Raw genomic sequence first — 23,214 nt, forward strand, 5'->3', positions numbered from 1 at the left:
TCTTTTTAGTGTTACTCTAGCTAGCGGCGTGCTAAAGGCATGCATTGTATAACACGCGTGATAGAGGTCCTCGATGTAAAGGCATGCATTGTAACGACATAAATCACCCTCAAGTGTTTGGTGAATGGCTCACACACACACAGATGCTAGCAGTGTTTGCTCGTAGGAACCCTGCCTTCATTTGTAAGGGAGCAACCACCCACCATGGGGCAGTCATGATAAGGACCATCCAACATCTGGGTACTCTCCCAAACTACAGGTGCGGGGGCTCTTTAAAAGCGTGCCATCTCTTTGGTGCCACCCCCGATTTACAGTGGCGGCCGGCACAGCCCGTGGGTGGTGAGCGAGGGAGAAGCAGCGGGGGCCCGGTCAAGCATCTTGGCTCCCCTCCGTCTCAGACTCCAGGAAACAGCCAGGCTCCCTTGACCAATAACAACACTGCAAACAGCATTGTGATTGATCTGAGAGCCGTGGTTCAGTGCTCAGCCATGGACAGGGAGCTGTAATGCAGCCTGCATGGAGATCAGGGAAAGTGTGCATGGCTGTTTTAGGTGGCCAGAGAGGGCCGACAAAACCGTCATTGCGCCCTCAGGAGGGTTCTACAAATTCTCCCCTGCTCTGCAGCCCCGCCCCGCCCCCTCACGCAAAGCTGCCACAGCAGGAGGACAAAATAAAATGATGTTAGCATTACGTTATTTTTTTATTTTTATACTGCGGCAAGGCAGTGGGGCGACGCCCGTCCGCCTTAGTGGAGGAACTGCCCCAGCCAATTTACCTGTTGCATGCTCCACCACCAGAAACGTGCACGGACAGATAGATTTTCTCATGTGCCTGGTGACATTCATGAAAATAGCTTAAAGGCCACATTTGAATACCGCCATCTGTAAGACTAGTCACCCAATCAGTATTATCAGATGCATCCGCTACAGCGCCAACTGTCAAAAGGGACGCTGCCAGCAGGGTACAATTTTGCTAATTCGGCTATAGAACTGTAACGTACTGGGGTGATAATAAACAGTAGAAAACTATACTTTTCAAATGGAAACATCAATTTAATTAAACCTGCAAGGTATGTATGTGCTTTCCATCTTTGGGTAGGTGTACGGAAGGGGCGCTTCTCTCCAACTGTACTTATGTAGTTGTTTTCATTCTATATACTTTGTAGGGTTTATGTCTTGAAATGGAAGGACAGTCCTAAAACCTTCTCTGGAATGTAGGTTTCCATGACAGAGAAGAAGCATGCACCGTAAACCTTCACCTAAGTTCAGAACAATAATCCCTTCAAATAGTTAGCCTAAACCCCTCTCCTTTTATTTGGTTTACTAAGCACATGTTAAAAGTTAGCTTGAAATGATTTGCGCCTTCAGTGTGTAAATGTTTGCTCACGGTGTAAGGGTCAGAAAATCTTTAGCATTGTCAATACCTAGAAAAGATGCCCTGAGGATCGGGTCAGAGGTCACTCGAAGAACTGCTCACAGTAGCGCACGTAGGCGGAATGGTGCCAGCCCTGTGTGTGCCTTCGCCCGCCCCCCTTCCAGTACATTGTTTTCCAGTTAGCTGCAATCAGAGAGTGTTGGTTTGGATTCCAGCAAATATCACTCAGCTCGGACCCCAGTTTGTTCTCGCCTGATCCGAAAGGTCAACTATTCCAGCGGTGCTTGGAGTTTCCTTTCAGTTATTTGGTTTGTCCGGGATTCCAAGGCATTTGGAAGAAGTAAACACACGTGCAGTGCACCTCATGGGATCATCGGAAACGTAGAAAGTTTAGCGCTGCAAAGGGTTTCTTTGTTTTATGCTTTAAGCGCTTTTGTGGACAGAAGTCCAGTGGCCACTCTACTAAAAGCTCCAAGGAACGGCTCTTTCAGTGGAACAGATGGATTAATGCTAACTATATGTTGACTTTCTGAATCGATGGTTCATTGTGGCCCAAATAAACCATAGGAATAGTTAAAGCCTTACACCGCATTTACTTCCCGCACAATTAAGTTGAAAAGTATTGCTTTTGCTCTGTATGCCTGTTTCATTGCAAACATCACGAATTGCTTTATTTAACGAATGACCATGTTTTCAAGAATTGTTATATGTCACTACATCTGCAATGCTAAGCACTGTGGCTTCTTCCTTCACTCCAAGATAAAACTTCTTTTAAAAAGTACAGAACGACCCTCTGGTTTGCAAAATGTTCACCTTTGTTAAAGTGCTTCCCTGATTGATTTTCTAAACATTATATTTTGGGTCTGTTTTTATAAATCGGATTTGTAAAACAAATCCACATAATGCAAGAGTTTGTGGGGTGAGAGCTGGTGTTCAATTTGAAATTGTAAAGGATTCTGTTGTCTTCATAGTACTGTATGAATAAATTAGTCTGTATTCATTCAGTTCTATATTATATGAATGGCAGTGAGAGTTTTTTACTACCGGCTAACCGCAAATGGCATTCATTGTGAACACAAGAGGATGAATTCACTAAAATATGGTGCTACAGTGGTCAGGACAATGTGTTTTCTTCTTTTCCCACTAGTAGCGATTCCCCATTCAGACTAGTCGCTAATGGCGGACTAGCCCCCAAATACAGTATCTGAACTCAAATTTACTGGCCCCCTGTTCTTGCACACTATCACACAGTGCAAGTGCCCCTTCCTCTGATTCAAGAGGACAGAGAGATAGAGACCTGATATGTTAGGAGGCTCCCTTGCTGTGAGTCAAGCGAGTAGAGGGATAGAGACCTGATATGTTAGGAGGCTCCCTTGCTGTGAGTCAAGATAGCAGAGGGATAGAGACTTGATTTGTTAGGAGGCTCCCTTGCTGTGAGTCAAGCGAGTAGAGGGATAGAGACCTGATATGTTAGGAGGCTCCCTTGCTGTGAGTCAAGCGAGCAGAGGGATAGAGACCTGATATGTTAGGAGGCTCCCTTGCTGTGAGTCAAGCGAGCAGAGGGATAGAGACCTGATATGTTAGGAGGCTCCCTTGCTGTGAGTCAAGCGAGCAGAGGGATAGAGACCTGATATGTTAGGAGGCTCCCTTGCTGTGAGTCAAGCGAGCAGAGGGATAGAGACCTGATATGTTAGGAGGCTCCCTTGCTGTGAGTCAAGCGAGCAGAGGGATAGAGACCTGATATGTTAGGAGGCTCCCTTGCTGTGAGTCAAGCGAGCAGAGGGATCGAGACATGATATGTTAAGAGACTCCTTTGCTCTGAGTCAAGCGGGCAGAGGGATAGAGATCTGAAATGTTAGATGGCTCCCTTGCTGTGAGTCAAGGGAGTAGAGGATAGAGACCTGATATGATTAGAAGTCTCCTTTGCTCCGAGTCAAGCGAGCAGAGGGATGAATACCTGACATGTTAGGAGGCTCCCTTGATGTGAGTCAAGCGAGCAGAGGAATAGAGACCTGATATGCTAGGAGGCTCCCTTGCTGTGAGTCTAGCTAGCAGAGGGATAGAGACCTGATATGTTAGGACACTCCTTTGCTTTGAGTCAAGCAGGCAGAGGTATAGAGACCTGAAATGTTAGATGGCTCCCTTGATGTGAGTCAAGCGAGCAGAGGGATAGAGACCTGAAATGTTAGATGGCTCCCTTGATGTGAGTCAAGCGAGCAGAGGGATAGAGACCTGATATGTTAGGAGGCTCCCTTGCTGTGAGTCTAGCTAGCAGAGGGCTAGAGACCTGATATGTCAAAAAAATACGACCCTGGGGCATGGGGTACCCAGGGCCTAATAAGGCTGCGAGAGGGTCAATGTGGCCACCTACCCATTAAAAAAAAGTCCCTGGGATTGCACTACCAGGCACTGTTGCTAACCACCTGATGCGCATGGCCAAATGCCATGCACAATGATGTGTTAGGAGATTCCTTTGCTCTGAGTCAAGCGAGCAGAGGGATAGAGACCTGATATGTTAAGAGACTCCTTTGCTCTGAGTCAAGCGGGCAGAGGGACAGAGACCTGATATGTTAGAAGGCTCCCGCAAGTGGCTCATGGGACAACATTTCCTTGCACAGACTTTGGCGATTAGTGCAGTAAAATAAAAAAGAATGGATTCCTAATCCTAATCTCATGGTATCAACGTGTTCCTCTAGTCCTCTTCTAATTCCACTGCATTGTAGGCCTGTTGACTGCTAAGTCGTTTTGTAGATGAGACCAAAAATACATTTCAATGAAAAGGGAGTCAGCATCATCAAGGCCGGACTTGCCGGACCCGTCTTCAGGAATTTCCCTGGGAGGCTGGAGGGGTCAGGGCCAGTTTTGCAGTGGTGGGGGGCGGTTTTGTTAATGGAGGCCAGTTTGGCAGCAATGCTGCAATACTGGCCCCCAGTAACAAAAGCAGCAAGTAAGCATCTCCAGCCTCCCAGGGCCGAGCAGTGGTTCCCCAAGTGCTGGTCCGAGAAAATTGCCAACGATGCTTTGGGTTCCCAGTCCAGCCCTGCTCATTATACATACACAGTTGCTATTGCCAACTGGGGGAATAGTAATTTTTATTTATTTCCTAAAAGTGCATGGAGAACACAGACTTTATCCTCTAACAATAGAAATACTGAAAATAAAAACATTTGTGAAGGTTGTGGGAGAAGGGGTATCATTTGTGTACATGTTGTGAGGTAGATAGAGAACAAGAGGGTCTTTAATCAAATAGAGTAGAAACAAGTCACATTTCTTGTAAGAAGACTAAAGTACTGTAACTTAATTTCGAATATTGTATTTTTGACGTGTGAAATTACAATATCCATTGAGGTCATTTGTTGCATTTTGGAAGCCATTGTAAAATGATGTTTGTATTGCAGTAAGGAGGGCTGAACAAGAGAATTTTTGTATATGTTGGGCATCACCTTTAATGAGATTTAAGCTTTTAGGAGAATCTTTAGTGTACACAATCGTGGAGAGGGGAGGCAATGGGTTTGTTAACTCTAACGGCATTAACATATTACCTCTTGGATATTTTTACCAACCGCCCAAACACCATACACCTCGATGGTGCACGTCTGCAGGAGAAAACTTCATGGGAAGCAGGGAAACCAGATACCCGGTCCAAATGAGTAATAGTTTTGAATCCACTGGAAGACATTGACTGACTGGCCTCAGGGAACTTTGCTCATCCTAAGCCCGCATTTGGTTGGTTCAAAGGTAAGGGTCACCTTGGAGTGACGCGGGCAGGAAAGGATGATCTCCCTCCCATTTCCACCAGTAGACGTCATAGAGATGAGGACCCAGGGATAACAGCTCCGAATTTAGAAGCTTTAACTGATCCCGTGGGTTGTTCAAATATATCTCATCCATATAGTAATACAATTGAGGACATATGTGGGATAGCAACCCCTATTAACCTTTTAGACAGTGGTAAATTACCTCTCTGTAACATTGTTTCATGGAACATTGCGAGTATTTGTTCCAAGTTAAGTAATCATCTTTGGTGGGATTTTATTCTAGAATTTGAGGTTTTATGTTTTCAAGAAACATGGTCTAAGGAGGTGACTCATATGAATGGTTATAGGACGTACCATACCCCAGCAATAGATGATCTGTGTGGAAGGGCTAAGGGCGGGCTGTGTACGTATATATCGAGCAGTTTGAAAGCAAAGGAAATAAAGGTGCTTGCTAATGATCCCTATTACCAAATGGTTATATTGGATTTAGATGCAAAACATTGTATAGTCCTGACCAACCTTTATATTAACATCTCCTCAGACAAATTGGGAACTGTTGTAAAAAATATGATCAAATTGCTGAAATCTGCTGGTAAAAACAAGGCAAAAGACATGATGCTAACATTGGTAGTGATTTTTTATTGTGCGTTATGTGCTAATGCCGAGGATAATTTATGTGGTGTTCTAAATGAAGAAGGGGCATGTTCATCCCATTTTCGGCATTCTGCTTTGGGAGAGCAATTTAATGAATTCATTTTTAGCCTTAACTTGGTTTTTTTAAATAAACTATGCCCATCACCCATCCCTATGCCCTGGACCTTTAGTGGTAGGGGTTTCCACTCTACCATAGACTATATTTTAATATCAAGTAATCATGCGCATAGTCTTTACTCGCTTAATGTCTCAGAGAATTCTCTCAGTGATCATTTTCCTTTTAGTCTGTCAGTTATATTACCCTCAAGTAGAATTGTCAAACCTAACAGAAATGATCAGCTGCTAGAAAATATAGTTAATGGGAGATTGAATGGGTATTCTCTGCGCTGGTCCATGGTAGATCAAGTAGCGATAATTAAAACAGTGGTGAACAAATGTAAATCTGCTATTGGGACTTGTTTGAGTGAAACAGCTGCCCCAGATAATATTTTAGCCTCATTTCTGGTGATATCTTTTTTGATTTCAAAGTGTTTTATTCGTTTTTTATAAACAAGTACATTAGCATTTCCGTTACGGGGTACCCGCCAAAATGTGGTTGGTTTTGCAGTAGAGACAGGTATTTGGTATACATGTTTAGCTGTGCCCCTTTACATTGATTTGCTAGGAAGTTAAGGACCAAATGAAAGAAAGAGAGAGGAGAGAAAAGAAAGGGTGGCGATAGAATACAAGAAGTGTTCTATAGCAATGAGCCTATTCTGGGTTTGTAGCCTTGTGTGCCAGTCCGACACCCCCCAAGTGGCCTCACGGGGGTTCATAGGTGTCCAGAAATGTGTCGAGCGACTTCCACGTCCCCCTAGTGGCTGGTTTCCAGGGTGAGATTTGCAGGGCCGTGCTGTCTGCGCCTCTGAGGTACGTCACCCAGTTAAACCAGCCTCTGTATGATGTCTTAGCGGTATCCTTCCAGTTGGACAGGACCATTTTCACTGCCGCGGTCAGCAGGAGATCTAGCAGGTCCCTGTCATGCTGTGAGGCAAGTCCTGTGGTCAAAAATGTGGTAGCGAGGGAAGAGCATTCTGGGTTTAGAGTACATCCCAGCGCCTTTTTCATGAAATCAAAGATTTTTCTCCAGAACGTTGAGTTTTGGGCAGTAGAAGATAAGATGTGCTAGATCCCCCTTTTCGTTGCCGCAGCTCCAGCATAGGTCGTTTTCTCTGAGGCCTGGTGAGGCTAACCGAGCAGGGGTCCAGTATTCCTGGTGATATCTAATGCAATAAAAGAATCCCTTCTTAGACATAAAAGCAGTATCATACATTCGAATGGATGGTTCGACTCTAGGTGCACCCTAGCATATTCTCATTTAAAAAAGGATCTACACAAAACCCAGAGAAACCCTGTTGATCTGAGATAAGCCAGAGGGGAATATAAACAAGCAATTAAGGCTAGAAAAACTACCTTGAAAAATGAGGCCTGCGAGGCATTACATAAGGCCTCAATAGCGAACGATAGTTCGGCATTTTGGAAGGTAGTTAAAGCACCTTTTCTGTCGAGTGAGGCTGGTCCATCCATAGAAATTGCAATTACTGAGGAACAGTGGATTAAACACTTTTCTAGAGTATACAACAGTGAGGGAAACCCTGACGTGATGGGTATCAATGTTCAGGAGGATTATAATTTGAAGTTTCCTCCTTATCTTTCTGACTTGCTGTTTACTTTAGATAAAGTGGAGAGGGCATTATCCGTAAGCCAGGGTGACAAGGCCCCTGGACCGGATGGGGTCCCCAAAGATTTTTTTAAATTAAACATTTCTCTGTGGGGGCCCATCATAGTCCAGGTGATTACTGCTAGCTGTAGCACTGCTATTCCATCTACATGGGTAGAATCTACCATTGTGCATATCTTCAAAAAAGGGGAGACAGGATCCGGGATGTTATAGGCCAATCTCCTTACTGGACGCTGTAACAAAAGTAATAGTTAGAATTATTTTAGAACGTCACCAGGACTGGGCGGAGGAGAACTCTGTTCTATCTGACCTGCAATATGGTTTTCGTGCGGGTTTGGGGATGGTAGAACAGGGTTTAAATCTGTCCATCTTGGTGGGGAAATATACGAGGGCAAAGAAGGGGAACCTGTTTTTAGCATTTGTGGATCTCACAGCCGCTTTCCACTGTGTGATTCACAGTAAACTCTGGTCAATATTAAGAGCTATGGGAGTTGATGATCAGATTATTTATTTTCTTAAGCGTTTTTATAGTGATGCCAAGGCACGTGTGCGCTGTGGATTGAAGGGTGAGTGTTCGGCTGCATTTCTGATAAGGAGCGGAGTCAGGCAAGGTTGTGTCCTGGCTCCGTTCCTTTTTAATCTTTACATTAATGGTTTGGGGGAGGCTCTTTTTAAAGATAATCAAGACTTCCCACAAGTGGCCGGACGTTCAATGCCAGCCCTCCTATATGCAGATGATGCGGTGCTGATGTCCCGCACACAAGTAGGTCTTCAGAGGGTGCTCGATAGTTTCTCTTATTTTATGAAAGATCTTGGTTTAAGAGTAAACTCCTCTAAAATCTTTATTATGCAATGTGGCCACGGCTTTAAGAAATCGAAAGATATGTTTGTGACAGGACAAAAGATTGGGGCTCCTAAAAACATTTGCCCTCACTAACTTTGCTAGGAAATTGGGAAAAAGACCACCTGAGGAGCTCATTAAAATTTATAAGGCAAAGTGTGTTTCATGAGTAGTGTATGGTGATTCACTGATCTGCTTCCTATCCAACATATAGAAATTTCCTTCTTAAGATATATTTTATCTGTTCCGAATAGTACTTCATCATGTATATGCCATGCGGATCTGGGACTTCCCTTCATCTCTGATTTAATAAAGCTTGAGGCTGTACTTTTATGGCACAGGCTCTGGACCAAAGAAGAGGCAAAGTTAAACAGAGACATTTTATCAGATAACTTGAAATTGGAAGGGGCCCTAAAATCCCATGGATAAGATACATCCGCAATTTTCTAATTTATCTGGGTCGTATAGAATGCTTTACTAATCCCAGAACTATTCGGACAATAACAAGGAAAGAATTAAGAAAAGAGGGTCCTTTGTTGTTGGACACTATTAGAATGTCATCTGAGATATTAAAACCCACTGTCCGGTACAACCAGTTGATTTTAACTACTTTTAACATTCAACCCTATTTAACTTTTGTACCAGGAGTTTATGACAGGTTTTTATTAACTAGATTTAGGTTGGGGGTATTTCATAGACTAGTCACTTTACCTATAATGAATGACTGGTCTCAAAACCTTCAACTATGCCTTTGTGATAACAATTCTAACCAATCCACAATTCATGTGGTCTTCTTTTGTAGATTCTATACCCATGTAAGGAGAATGTACTTAGTACCAGTTTTAAAATTGCTTGGGCTCCGTCAATGCCGACCTGCTCTTCTTGCATTACAACACTTAGACAACGAGCACAGTGCTTTCAGGCTAGTCTTAGACAACGAGCACAGTGCTTTCAGGATAATAATCTTCCTGAAGGAAGTTCTGAGTCAAAGGAAACGTATGCTTATTTAATCGATTCTAATTGGATGAGGGATTTTGTCAATTTAATAATGTTTTTAACTTTGTAATGTATTGTAGATTATGTTTATATTTGTATGACACTTTTTAACCTATGAACTGATTGATGTGTTTTTTCAGATTTTATGTGCTTTTATGATTGTCTGATATAGCAATCGAATAAAGCTTTCTTTGACTGACTTTGACACCCGTCATATACAAGAAGTTCAACAGTAAAAAGCATGCCAAGGATTTGCAATGTGGACCGAACTAGTATGCTGAGGTGTCTATACTCATTCTTTAACATCATATGATGTCTAAATGAACATTTCAAAATTTGTTGCACATATTCAGGTAAAAGTATTCTTGATTTCGGGATGAAAGTGCTTTTAGAGGGGTTGGATAATTCCACTGTATAAAATTAGGTATTAATTTAATGCTTATAGTATTGTGCTTTTGTGTTCAGAATGAGGATGTTAAAAGATGTCATTTGTTTTTAAAATATGACAGAGAGACAGGGCTGGGCTTGTATTCTCCAAGTTTCCAGAGATGTGGCTGCTGATTGAGGTCAGTCATGTGAGATAGAGATGATGATTTTTGCTTCACAGGTTTCAGTGTAATTGATTTATTTTTGCTTGAAATCTGTTTATTAAAGATTTTCCAGAAAACAAAACAAACCATGAGCATCAGTACTGAGGTCGCACCTCATTAACATAGGAGGACAGTATTGATTTTAAGGTGCTGGTGATATTGAGAATTTCATGGCTGTAGAAATTAAAGAACACTTTAAAAAATGCTCTTGATGAAGAAACAAACAAGATTATTCCATGCCCAGAAAGATCTTATTAAAATATGCTTTTTAGGGTTCTGCTAGAATGTTCTTTGGTTTTAATCGTCCGCTGCACTTGATTTGGAACTGGGCTGTTTGTAAAGAACTGCTGTGCTGCTCTAGAAATCTCAGCCTCAATTGACCCTTTGCTGTGGGTGGGTTAGGTCAAATAGATCCAAAGTCATCTCAAAGCGTTGATCGCTTAACTATTCCTGTGGCTACCCAGAATATGTAGTTCATTGAGGTTATAAAAACGGGGTTGTAACACGAGGGACGATAGATGTTATAAAACTGATTTTCCTAAAAAAATAATGTTTGGAAGAGATATTTAATGGAGAAAAAAGAGGGGGCGTCAAGAGTTATCAAGAATAGACACTTTTTTGTGTGAGATCAAGGACACCATTAGTGTGGTTGGCTAGTTTTGTGTTTGTTTAAACACTGAATAAGCAATGGAGATAAACAAGTAAAACAATGAACAGACACAGAGAATATGTTTCATAGAGGAAGAGCAAGTCTAGTTTGCGAGCATGAGTGTGAGCAGTGTCTAATCGTTTTGAGATTCTTTCACTGAGTAGGCGTTGGATAATGTGAGTGCTGTGAAAATGTTGAATCTATAATATTTGTAATATGATAGTCCCATCAAAACCTTTCTGTAGCATTTCTGTTTTTGTGGATAGTGAAACTAAAGGCACGCAGTGTGTGGTCACTTTAGATATACATGTATTGAAATAAGAGATGAACAATCGTTTAAAGAAGTTGTGAATGTACCAAGATATTAATCATCCCTAGAAAGATCAACTCATCTTGATGGAATGAAGTCTTCATTCAAGAGAGAACATTGCCACTGATGCTAACAGAAGAGGTATTTAAGGATGGCAAGATGCATCAAATTCTGAACTTGATTGTGGAGTGTGGTTTAAGTGGAGCAGATTTATTGTAGCAGTTCTGAAATGCTGGAAGGGTCAGTGTGGGTCCGCAGAATCACCAACCACCTAACAAGAAGACACACAGATTTACTCCTGCAGACATTGAAAAGACAGCTAAAGAAGGTAGACCAAAGGCAGGCAAAAAAAGACTGCAGAGATAAGGTTGGCCTGAAATGAAAAAATTAGTATTTTGGAACCGGACTAACTTCAGTATATCCAGTAGTATATTGTAACATGACTGGATGGTGCAAAATTATTAAACACCATCTTTAGGACTTCACTGTCATTTGTGTAGACATCCTATGCATGCTAGGATGTTTGAAGCATCTGCTCCTTCTTCTAAGGCCTGGGTATTTTTTCTCAAGGACAAAAAGTGCCGGCCTTAATACAGTTTAACATAATTATGGCGGCACACTGCAACATACCAAAGGTGGCTGCACCGAATGTGGTATATACTGGGGATGGAACGCATTACCCTCACTTTATCGAACCAGGGTGATTCTTTTCCCAAGCTATGGAGCCCCTTTTTGAAACTATTAATGTCAGAGTTCCATGAACCCGCCTGTCCCAAATATCTACAACTTCTTCGTCTGTCTGAGGCCCCTTCAACTACCACTTGAAAGAGTCCCATTCGTGGTTTGGAAATGCATAAGACAGTGTTGTTCTGTTTTTTCATGCTGCCGGGTCTCAGGGTGGGGCGTTATGGGGATGTGCTGCATTCTAATGCTATTTGGCCTGATAACTATAATCAAAGGAGAGTGACCCCTGTGGGTTCCATAGGACATGGGAAGTCCAGAATTAACCTGAAGCCCTCAACCAATCTTGACACTGGTGGTGTATAAGGATCACCGCTATGGTGTGCTTTTGGGCGGCATCATCATTGGGCTTCACACTTAGGTACTCGCTTCCCTAGGTGAGTACCGCCTGTATCTGAGGGAAAGTACAGGTGGGATCTGTAAGGTGTTTTTTGACCACTGAAGTGTGATGAGTAGCACAATTCACATGTCCATACAACGTCAGCATTTCACTCTTTAAAATCTTACCCCTACATACTTGATCTTCATTAAAAAATATTTTCATAGGATACATGAGGCCCTTTTAAACAAACACCTTACGGACCCCAACAGTACTTTCCCTAAGATAGAGTCACTACTCATCTAGGGAAGCGAGTACCTAGGAGCTAAATCCAATGATGATGCCGCTGAACAACACACCATAGTAGTGCTCACTATACATCTCCCCTTTAAAAGAAAATACAGACCTGGCCTTTAAAAAAATACGGCCCTGGGGGATGAGGTCCCCAGGGCCTAAAAATGCTCAGGCAGAGGGTCCATGCAGTCACCTACCCCTTAAAAAAACACAGTCCCGTGGAATGGGGTCCCAGGGATTGCACTACAGGGCAATGTTGCTAACCCCCTGCTGCACATGGCCAAATGCTGTGCACAGTGTGGGGTTGGCTGCCTGTGGGGAGGTTTGCCAAAGGCCATGCATGGCAGGGCGTTGGCTTTACGTAGGGTAATAAAATATTACTTTACGTAAAAAAAAAACACCTAGTCATTCACTAAAAAAAACAAAGGTTAAAGTAATGTTATAGTTTAGGTGTGATGAAAAGATTTGCTTTCATTTAAAAAAAACCTTAGAAATTCACAGAAAAAAACGTAATAGTTAAGTGAATATGTCATTGACCACACTAATATTTTGAACTAAAAAACACATAAATTCACCCGTTCTCATTGCCAGGGCTAACTATAACTTGTGTCCCTGCCATGCACTGTTTATGTCCTCAAATAATACTTCACTCATGACAAGTTCTATGACATCACTGATGACATCTCAAATGACCATCCAAGCTTCTTTTGTACACATTACTCTACAAACTAGTATGGCATCAGAGGCCTGAAAGTAAGTACAAAATAGCTCAGAATAATGTGAAGCATCATGCCTTCACGCATACAACTTAGTTAGGTGTAAAAAGCATGTGTTATGTGCAACATTAACCCTATACCATACACCTCACGGGTAGCCTAGTTCGTATTAACAATCAGCTACAGATATATGGGAAACTCTCCTTGCACACAGTGTTCAATATGCAGTTTAACCTTTGATTTTTTTGCCAGTGAATTTCTAGGTTTATTTTTACGAAAATATTTAATTATCCTATGTAAAATCATCCCCCGCCATGCATAGCCACTGCAGCCACACCCTGAAGTCGACCACCAACATGCAGCCAACCCCACACTCAGTGGGGGGTTGGCAGCAAGGCCTGGCCTGTGCCAACCCCACACTGCACAGGGCCTCCGGTCATGCATGGCGGGGGGTTGGCCAAAGGACCTGGTCGGCCAACCCCCGCATGCAGCTAACCCCCACACTGAGCACAGTCTTTGATTGTGCATGGTGGGGTGTTGACCACAAGGCCTGGCTCTGTGACCTACACCCCCAAAGGCAGCCAACCCCACACTGCACACAACCTTTGGCTGTGCGCGAAGGTGGGTTGGCCATAGGGCCTGGCCCTGGGGACCCTATCAGGAGGATCCGCAAATCCACAGAAAAAAAGTTTTAAAAACAAGCGTGGGCTCCACCCTTGTTTCAGAAAACAACCCAGGGTGGGCCAGGGCCCGGGAGTGCGAAGCATGTAGTTGTTTTGGGGAGTGGGGCATGTGTCCCCCTCCCTGCGCCATTTGAAGGCTCGGGAAGGGGGCCACGCAGCCCTCCTACCCTTTTTCATATATTTCAGTCTCAGGGGATAGGATACCCAGGGTCTAATAAGACTTACCTCTGACGTGGGTGCCACTATAGGCTTGGGGAGGGGGGGCCATGCAGTCCCTTCCCTTTCTAATGAAAATCAGCCCTGGGGATGGGGTCTCCGGGGCCTATTATGCTCAGGGGCGGGTTCCATGCACCTCTCCACTGTTTATTGGAATTTGGTGCAAGGAAATGGGGTCCCCGTGGCCAATTAAGGTTTGGGGAGGGGGACTGCACACCCACCTCTCCTTAATATGTATGTTTTGGCCCTGAGGGATGGGGTACCAATTAAAAATATGGGCGGAGAGTGGGAGGGGCTTCCAAGCCATTCTCCGATACTGCATGCCTCGCAGCAGCGCATGCGCTACCCAGCTTCGACCTAAAAACTAGCTCTTGCTCATGTTGTTTAAAATGAATAAAACAAGATTGCACATGACTAAAATCTCAATGAAACCCTCTAAAATGATTTTCTCTTTGGCTGTCTAGCTTTCTGGCATGTAAGTTTACTATGACTGTGGTGAAAGTAATGTAGACGGTGGGTATCACCAGATGTATCTTTGGGTCTCATCCAGTGCAAGCAAGGGACGTCTTCTTCATCGTTTGCATAGTGTAGACATTAAGAAACAAAGACGGATGCATCAACAACCAAATGTAGGGTATAAATTCTCAATTCAGTTACCCTGAACAAACTTATTCTCAAGGCCAAAATGTCTCCAAGCAGCTTCTCCGTGTATGCCACAGTGAAAGGCTACTTTTAAATACAAAATGTACCATGAATAGTTTTATATTTCTTGACTTCTGTTTTTTTCTGGCAGGTATGTTAATGCTACTATTTTAAAGCAATTTAAACGTGTATTTTAACCTTTGGTTGTAAATATGGCTGCCAGCATGTAGGAAAGGTAGAAAGGCCCCTGCAGGCTTCCATTTTGCCCATGCAGATCACCTAATGCTGCTCAGCTAAATTCCAAAATCAACACCACCATCCAGAAAAGCACCACCAAGTGAAGGAAAGTGACACTCATGAACAACCGTGGAAGAACACCATGTAGTAATACAGTCGACTGTGCATGATTCTTTGTTGTAGGTGTGACAGCGTCCAAGCAATTCATTCTGCACTTTGCACAACATGCACTGCAAGTCACCAACGGATTCCTGCCCCTTTAGCTATGAAAAGCTGGTGCACAGCACGCAGGGCCTGTAATCACACAACTGAGCAGTTGGAAACGAAACAAAGGAACCGCCAAAGCCTCTTGTCTCCGACGAAAAGGTCATCGCCTCCTGTTGGCGCAGACACAATGGAGCTGGGAAAGCAGCCGCGACCAGAAGAACCAGCCATGCGTCAAGCCATTTCAGAAACATTTATTTATTTTTTTACAAAAATAATTTTAGAAATAACCAAAGTAACAAAAAGTCCGAATGTACAAACGACTGTACAAAACATTATGACAATGGTCACGTTTAGCATTTTTATTAGTTTACTGCTTTCACTGAAAGCAAGCCCTCTAGACACACCATGCCTATAAATAGCCACTCACTTGCATTTTGTCAGTAATTAAGGCTCCTGTTCCTTTGCCAACATAAAAATGTTTGCCTACTACAACTTGTCAGCAGCTGGAGAACTAAGAATCTGAATGCAAAAAAAAAAAAGAAACTTACGAACTATCTTTCTTGTTCAAGTTTGCAGAGGTTGATCATTTCAAAATGATATTGGCAACGACAAAAGCATTTTTCAGAAATTGATTAATAAATTAAACTTGGCTGGGAAATTTTAAATAGGATTTAGTTATGCTACATTCATAAGCCATAACCAAAGGGTATCGGTGACACATGTTTATAAATAAAAACGGATGTTGCTGCAGGTCACAGGAAGTACACACTTTGGTAGTCCATGTTTACATTTGATTTTGTTGAATGAGCCACATCACTAAATAATTTTGCCTGCAAGCATGTCTGATCTTTTCACACAAAACGACAGCCACGCGCGCCTACAGCGTTGCACCCGACATACAAACAACACAGTGTATCCTTTGTTTCTTCAAACAAAATGTCACATTTCACCATTGCGGCGTTATTGCACATTCCTCCTGGTAGTTGAAGTCATTGTCAAACGTGTAGTTAGCACTCGAGGGGGCAGAGAATGATTCATAGTGCAATTATCTCTCCATCCGCAGCTGGACACAGCACTTTGCATCTGTTTTGCAAACAGATTTGGGCTGGTGCAGCCTGTGCATCCGGAGAACCGTCAGCCAGTCACTTTCACATACGCCATCTTTGCAGGATCCTTCAGCAGATGACTGGACCCCGTCTTGAAGAAGACAAGATGCCGACCTGGAAATATCCAAGCAGAGAGGTTAATAAAGGCAAAAGGCATCTTGGCTGCATGAGATCATCATAAGAACAGCAATACCCTTCCTGGATACTTCTGACAGCACTATCATGGAAGTGTGGGGACGGGGAAACAAACTCCTTGGTGTCAACACTTGTGTGGTGCAGGAACCATCCATGTAACAATGTGTTTACTTCATAACAAGGCTCTTTTCGATAATCGTCAGACTTTGTTCCACCCTCATCTTTGTGGGGCTCTCACGCCACCATTTTAACCGAACCAGTGAAAATGAATTTACCTCAGGAGAGCACTGTAATGCGTAAACCACACCCCCCGTTGATCTGCCTCCCTTGTTTGTGGTCTCCCCAAAGCTTTATTTAGATGTTGGGAACCACTAAGCCAAGGCGTTTATGTCAATGTGGCACAGATGACTTCATGGTGGACAGAAGATAAAAGAAAGTCCTTGTTGTATTATGCACCACAGGAGGGGGCTTACAGCATCATATGGAAGGAAATGAATGCCAGAGTATGGCCCACAGGCCCGAAAATATCATGATAATGTTTTGCCACTTGACTCATCCTCTTTGCTTGTTGGGTGTTGCTGAGTAAGAAGATTTCAGTTCAGTTTGCAGTCGGTTCGGGACTGAAATGCACAATTAGTGAGAAATAGTAGAGCCATTCTTAAAGGATAGGGTTTTGTTTTATGTTCTGTATTATCACAGTTCTTAACTGAGAAGTTTATGTCACCTCATAAAATGTACATCTGGGTTATTAGAATTCATTAGATATCGAGGGCCAAATGAATCAACTTTTTGAATCGTCCCTTGCACCATGCAAGGTGGCGCACGGCCATGCATAACCAAGATTCAGATTTACCTATCCATGCAAGGCCACCCTGCGTGGCTCGGTATGTCTGGTGTGACTCAAGGCAGAGCAAGTCACTGCCTTGCTTGCTGCTGCATGGCGCGGTGTTACATGGGGTGAGTACAGGTGTTCCCACGCATCTACTCATGTATTCTGGTGCACTCCCAGATTTACCAACACTGGGAGACCTGGGAATGCGTCAGATTTGTAAGCCTTCCACCAGCGGTGCAAAGAGAAGAAATATACTTATTTCTTCTTGTTTTTTCCTCAATCTAAATGTCCTGTAGGACACTTAGAAAGAGTAAAATACCTCTTAGGATTGTTCTGCACAGGAGAGTAAAAGAATCCTGCGTACAATGCAGGCACCCTTGCACCATGGTGCGTTTGCCCAAGGCAGCACATTGTGCGTCCTCATACACCATATAATGTTAAATATGGCACAATCTGCCCTCTTCCTTTCACACAGCACAGCAAGGTGACGTGCTGCGTTGCATGAAACATTGCTAAGCTGGCCCCCTATTGACTGGGCAAAGACTAGGGTGAGAAAGGACATGGACTAAAGGTGTGCACTAAGATCAGGGAGGCACTGCTCTCCAACTCGGTTAAAAATAACTTAATTTGCTGTTCAAAACTTTACAAACATTGCAAATTTCAAAATGTGGGTTACTTTTTGTTTAAAAAAAATGAAAAAAAACTCACTAAACGTAGGTTCTGCATGTGAAACAATTCATTTTGTAGCCAGATAACTTTGCCACGCCTACTTCTCCCTTTGCTTTCCTGGCTGCATTGCTTGCTATATTTGTCATCTGTTGCACTGAAACAGATTCAACACTATTCCAACCAAATACATAAAAGATAGCACTCAAACGAAGAGAGTGCAGTGGAAGAATATCTGCATTAAGGCACTCTAGATTGGAATGACTTTTTCTACCATTTAGAGATAAAACTGTAGAATGTAGTCCAAATCAATAAATGAAATGTTAATCTTTGGTGAGTGCTGACTTCATTGTATGCACGCCCTCCTTGGGCCCGATTCAAAATTGCATTTCCAAGTGTAATGTTAACTCGGTATTCAAATAAATCCATTTACTATTGCAAAATTCCAAAACCAATTCACAAACTAATGATTGACAGGTTTATACTCAAATTGGATATGTGAATATGGAAAATTCACAATACTGCAAATATAAAGCCGCAATGAGGTTGGTGGTTGTTAGTGTGAGATCCTATGAGCGAAAGTAGATGAGCACCCACAAACCGATAAGTTGTTGGGTAGGGGGTTCTCCATGAGGGAAACATTTTTCTGAGGAAGATACCAGCAAAAATGTATGTGTGCAAATGTGAGTTCGTTTCACCTGGTAAATGTTCTACGTGAGTATACTGTAAGCATGTGAGTACCATAGGAAAGCTGAGCCTTCACTGCTTTCCAAGAGCACCATGGGGAATGCCATGCAAGTAATACATTTGCCCCAAGATTAATCCTGCAAGGGCAATGTTTAAGCTTTTTCTCCCAACTTTTGAGAACTGGGCTGCTCATGTTCAGTGACTTGTGGAGAATGCACCAATGTCCCTTCAGTTACTATGAAGCTTTACATGTTTGGCCCCCATGCAACAGTATGGCTTACTGTAAAGTTTGAATACACTAAAATAGCTAACAGCAGATGGCATGTAAGATAAAGTGAAGTAAATAGGACCTTTGAAAAGAGCTTGTTTAAAAAAACCTTTGGTGCTCCAAAATTAAAGACAATTCCAGCCTTGCAATGAAGCAGTGTTAGTTACAGGACTCAGGGGCACTTCCTTTGGGATTTCAATTACTCCATCAATCCATCCACACGTCAGGGTTAATTTGAGACAATCTTTCAGTACGGTGTCATATGCTGGTGTTTGCTGGTGTCTAGATACTACTGCCTGATTCTAGCCGTTGAAGTGGTCTCCTACATACTTCCGCTAACAGCTGGGTGGGATCTATGCATAATCACTACAGCAAACACCGTGAAGGACACCAGGAAATCACTGAACATATGCGATCGCTCCTGTAGCTGTTAACCACCCTCCCCCTACACACACCATAAAAACCTAACTACTGAAAGATGTGTTCTTCAACATAGGCACTAGTTCCGGCTCCAGAATGTGCTGTCTATGTGTCTGTCATCTTAGCAATTTATAAGTTATTGGAGCATTTAGCAGGCCCTGGAAATGGCAGAACAATATTGCAGAACACACTGGTGTGCTTATGCAGCAAATTAGCAGATAGTTTTTTGTGTCCAATAAAAAATATATGGTGCAGTGCTCATAAGATGTAGGAGAAAAAGGATACTTAACTTTTGACAGATACTGAACTTTTGACAGATCTGTAAAGGTCTGAATATTTTGTGTGTTTGCAGGAATAAATTATTCACAAAGTTAACCTGAAGTCATGTCTATCTCAACATTCATATTTGGCTTCTTTGTAAAATTACGTGCTTGACATATTGACTTCTTAGTACCAGCATTTTATTAGGGACATGCAAATTTGGGAAGTTTTTCTCTTGTGAATACAACGGAATAATATCCATATTTAACAGTTTTCTGCATGTGGGCTTTTACTTTAAAATAGTTGTTTTCCCCTTTAAGCTGTGTCAGGAGGAAAAAAGTCTGCCTAAATCCATCTAGTTTCAAAGTCACAAGGAAAACAGTTGTACCACTAACAGCCCAGAAAACAGAACATCCACTTTCAACACCAACTAGCTCAGAAGGGAAAACTACCACTATCTGGTGAAAACAATGCAAGTGTGCAGATACAGGAACATATGGAAAGTCAGTGAACTACACATAGGACTTCTAGCTGTTCTGAATGTAAAAGGACCTTCAGTTCATATTTTGTGGATCCATTGACTACATCGAAATACCATGAGATTTAATACTCTGTTCTCTTCACGCCCTTCTTTAGATTGGTGTCGTGTTTTATCTGATTAACATAAATTGAGCAACAAACATTGTCCGCGGATAGGAAGCATGCTAGGAACTCTTTTGCATAAAGCAGAACAATGAAGGAGTGCACACACCTGAAAACGTATGAGTTTCTGAAATTCTAATTTACCGCAGAGAAAGGAGCAGTAAATTAAGAAATTGAAGTGGTAATAATGGAAGGAATTGCTTAGCACAGTTGTACCATCATCTGGCACACTTAGGTTGGTCCAATACACAAAGCGTTTTCCATGAGAAGTGTTGCTATGCTGTTGCATAACGTGTGAACCTACTCTTGAAATTTCAGGTCTGATTTACACATTTGTGCCTCTTGCTGGCTTGAAACAAGCCTGTCATAAATACGATCTGAATAATGCAATCTGGGAACCCGTCAACCAATGCTAACATTTTAGAGGAATGTTAACGGTCAGACTTTGACCATTTGGATCTGCGGTGACATGAAGTGCAGTTCCACTGTGCAGCTAATGGAGAGATTGTTGGGATGCTCAACATGCTCTCCACCATCGCATGAACATGTAACCTAACTTGATTACCTTGGGGTGTTGACAGAGCCTGCCAAAATTCAATAAACAAACTGTATGGAATTATTGCCACAGGCTGAAACAACGAGAATGCTTAGAATTTAGGCATTAACTACTACTGACTGCTTGAACTATGTGTACAGTGAGAGTATGAAGCAGGGAGTCAGGGGTAGTGGCCATGTGTTTTTGTCTGGGTTGTATGAGATTGGGGGGGTGTTACTATGGGCCCTCTTACAATGGGCTCCTACAGCTGTTATTTCTTTTTCCACTTATTAAAACCATACTAGCCTTCAGGCTCAGGCTCATGGTTAAATGACAGGCAATTGGCATCAGTTTATTGGCTGAGCAGAGAGCAGCAATTACTGCTAATATTCTGAGCACTGGGCAATAATGCTTAGTTTTGTGCTTCAATTAAAATGCAGAGATATATAATAACCCAAAGATAAATTACAAAGTGCAATAAAACCAAGTGGCAGTTTTTCCCCATAGTTTGTCTGTTTATAAATATGACAAATTATCTGAATTTACATATACAGGAAACTGCAAATGTCAACAAGGCCTGCCTAATGAAGGAGCCATCACCTCAATGAAACTAAAAAGAGCACAAGACCTAAAAAAAGATGCCATTAATTAAAATCAAAAAGAAGCAACAGGTCCTATTCCGATACCAGGGAAAGCAGCGTATACAGGGACGTAATACAGGCCTCTGCAGCCCCATCAGCGCGTGCGTGGGTGGGGGGAGGGAACTCCTAACCCTTCGGGCCCAGACAATCCTTCAGGGGGTGCCCCTTCTCCCACAAGGCCAAAGAATATCTGTGAGATATGGGAGAGTCAGGGGCCCCTCTTTACATTCCGCAGGGGTGACCCATCATTTTGTTATGCCACTGCCTATATAGATAACAACATGAAGTACATTCTTAGATCCTTTCAACAGGTCCACTTTGCTTTCACCAGCCTTGCTCCTGCTGCAGCAATTTAGATATTACATCAAATTTTCTTTCTCTGCCCTATTTTGAAATGTCCTCTCTTACTTTGATCTCAAAGCCTTATTCAGAAAAAAACCTCTCTTTTCCTCCAGTACACATCTGAGCTGCCTTAAGCAGCTGCTTGCAGTGCCCGTTGCTCATTAATTTGAAAGAGGGCATTCAGTAATGTTTCACTGCTGTAAGGGGCACAGCGCTGTGCTATTCAAGCACTCCTCGCGCGCCTTCGCTGCCAGGGTAATTACCTGTCCATGTCGTCTGATTGGTCCACACAAAGGCGCTGCACTGGGAGTGATTCTCACAGACCTCGATGGCTTCCGCAACATCAAACACCGACAGAAGACAACCTTTGTGGTGGTAAGAAGGCCAACATTTGTAATCCTCGTCAGAAATAGAAGCTTCCGGCATTCGTCTGTACTCTGGAATGGAGGACAGTGACATCTTAGCATCAAAGGATAATTGTCAGCTTAAAGCAGAGAATCCTGAACATCAATATATATGGTGGATGGTGGTGGAATACAGCAGATAGTATTCTGGCTATTTTATTCTACCTATTACATCCCTCTTGGAGGTTTTATATATCTGCAACAACGTTATGTCTTTGTGATGGAGGGTTCCTGTATTTTTCTTACAATCCCACATGTCCACCACCTAAAGTTTCAATTAAGTACGGTTTTGAAGGTGCCACATCTGGAGTGCTGTACAATTCGTGGAATATTATTATTAATAGTATGATTATCATTGTTGTTATTACTGTTATTAAATATTATGAATACGAATAAAGCTAATAATTATACTGATATTAATGTTCATCTGATTCGTGTCGTCAGATTTTTCGATTCCGCTTTGTTCGCCTTATGCTTCCTCGAACATAGAGCCGTTCTGTGCGGCCTTTTGCCTACATTAATGTTGTTTCCCTCCCTCCCTGCCCTGCTGGAATGTGGCATTAAATCAACAGCATCTAATGAACGGCCGAGATGCCCTGTGTACAACGTGAGCAGCACCGTCAGCGCGAGACGTGATGAGATCAAGTGTTCCAGGCTCGCCCCTGCTCCACGAGCACGCCACGCTGTCCCCGCGCCAACCAAGCATGAATGAAAAAACAACTTTCTAATGAGGCAAAGCCCGCTTCCCTCTGGTCAGATGAACACGCGGGGGCTGGGGAGGGGCAGGTTGCGTGCGAGGGCCCCTGGGAGCTGAACACACGAGGCGCCCCAGTCTGCTCCCCCCTAGAAACGTTTCAGGGTACTACGGCCTGTTGGGTAAAACTGACTGCCTCGCAGGCTCTCTCTTTTCTTCTCTCTCACACTCCTTCTCACGCTCTTTCTCTACCGGATTGTGTTGCTTTTTTTACTTTTTATTTGCTTGGTCTTTTCTCTATTATTTTCTCAATCCCTGACTCTTTTTCACACTTGCTTTCTTATGCACCCAGGTTGTCTCTACTCTATTTCTCTTTCAATATCCAGCCTCTCTCTTTCTCTGCCATTATCTGTCTCTCTTAACCTGTCGCTTAATCTCTGCCTCACAAGGCCTTACTCTATCTCTTGTCTCATAATACCTATCTTTTTTTCTCTTTCTTTAGCCGGCTGCCACTGTGCTTTTATGTTCTCTTTGCATCTGTCTATCTCTTTCTCTCTTTACCTCTCTCTCTGTCTCTGCCACCTGCTCCGTCTTGAAACTCCATGCCACCTCTCATGATAAATCGGTCTCTTTT

The 23,214-nt window shown here is 42.8% G+C and overlaps 1 protein-coding gene across 1 annotated transcript in view; it reads right to left on the minus strand.

The window, feature by feature from the left end:
* Positions 1–15,180: 15,180 nt before the first annotated feature.
* PKDCC (protein kinase domain containing, cytoplasmic) overlaps positions 15,181–23,214 on the minus strand; it is a 77,465-nt gene continuing 69,431 nt past the window's right edge. Inside the window, exons 6-7 of the mRNA XM_085612818.1 lie at positions 21,746–21,919; positions 15,181–16,167 (exon numbers count right to left, since the gene is read on the minus strand). Of these exons, the coding sequence (XP_085468944.1) occupies positions 16,082–16,167; positions 21,746–21,919 (260 nt within the window). The 3' untranslated portion in view covers positions 15,181–16,081. The remainder of the gene's footprint in view (positions 16,168–21,745; positions 21,920–23,214) is intronic.

This window comes from Triturus cristatus, chromosome 6, assembly GCF_964204655.1.
Source record: "Triturus cristatus chromosome 6, aTriCri1.1, whole genome shotgun sequence".
Taxonomy (NCBI): domain Eukaryota; kingdom Metazoa; phylum Chordata; class Amphibia; order Caudata; family Salamandridae; genus Triturus; species Triturus cristatus.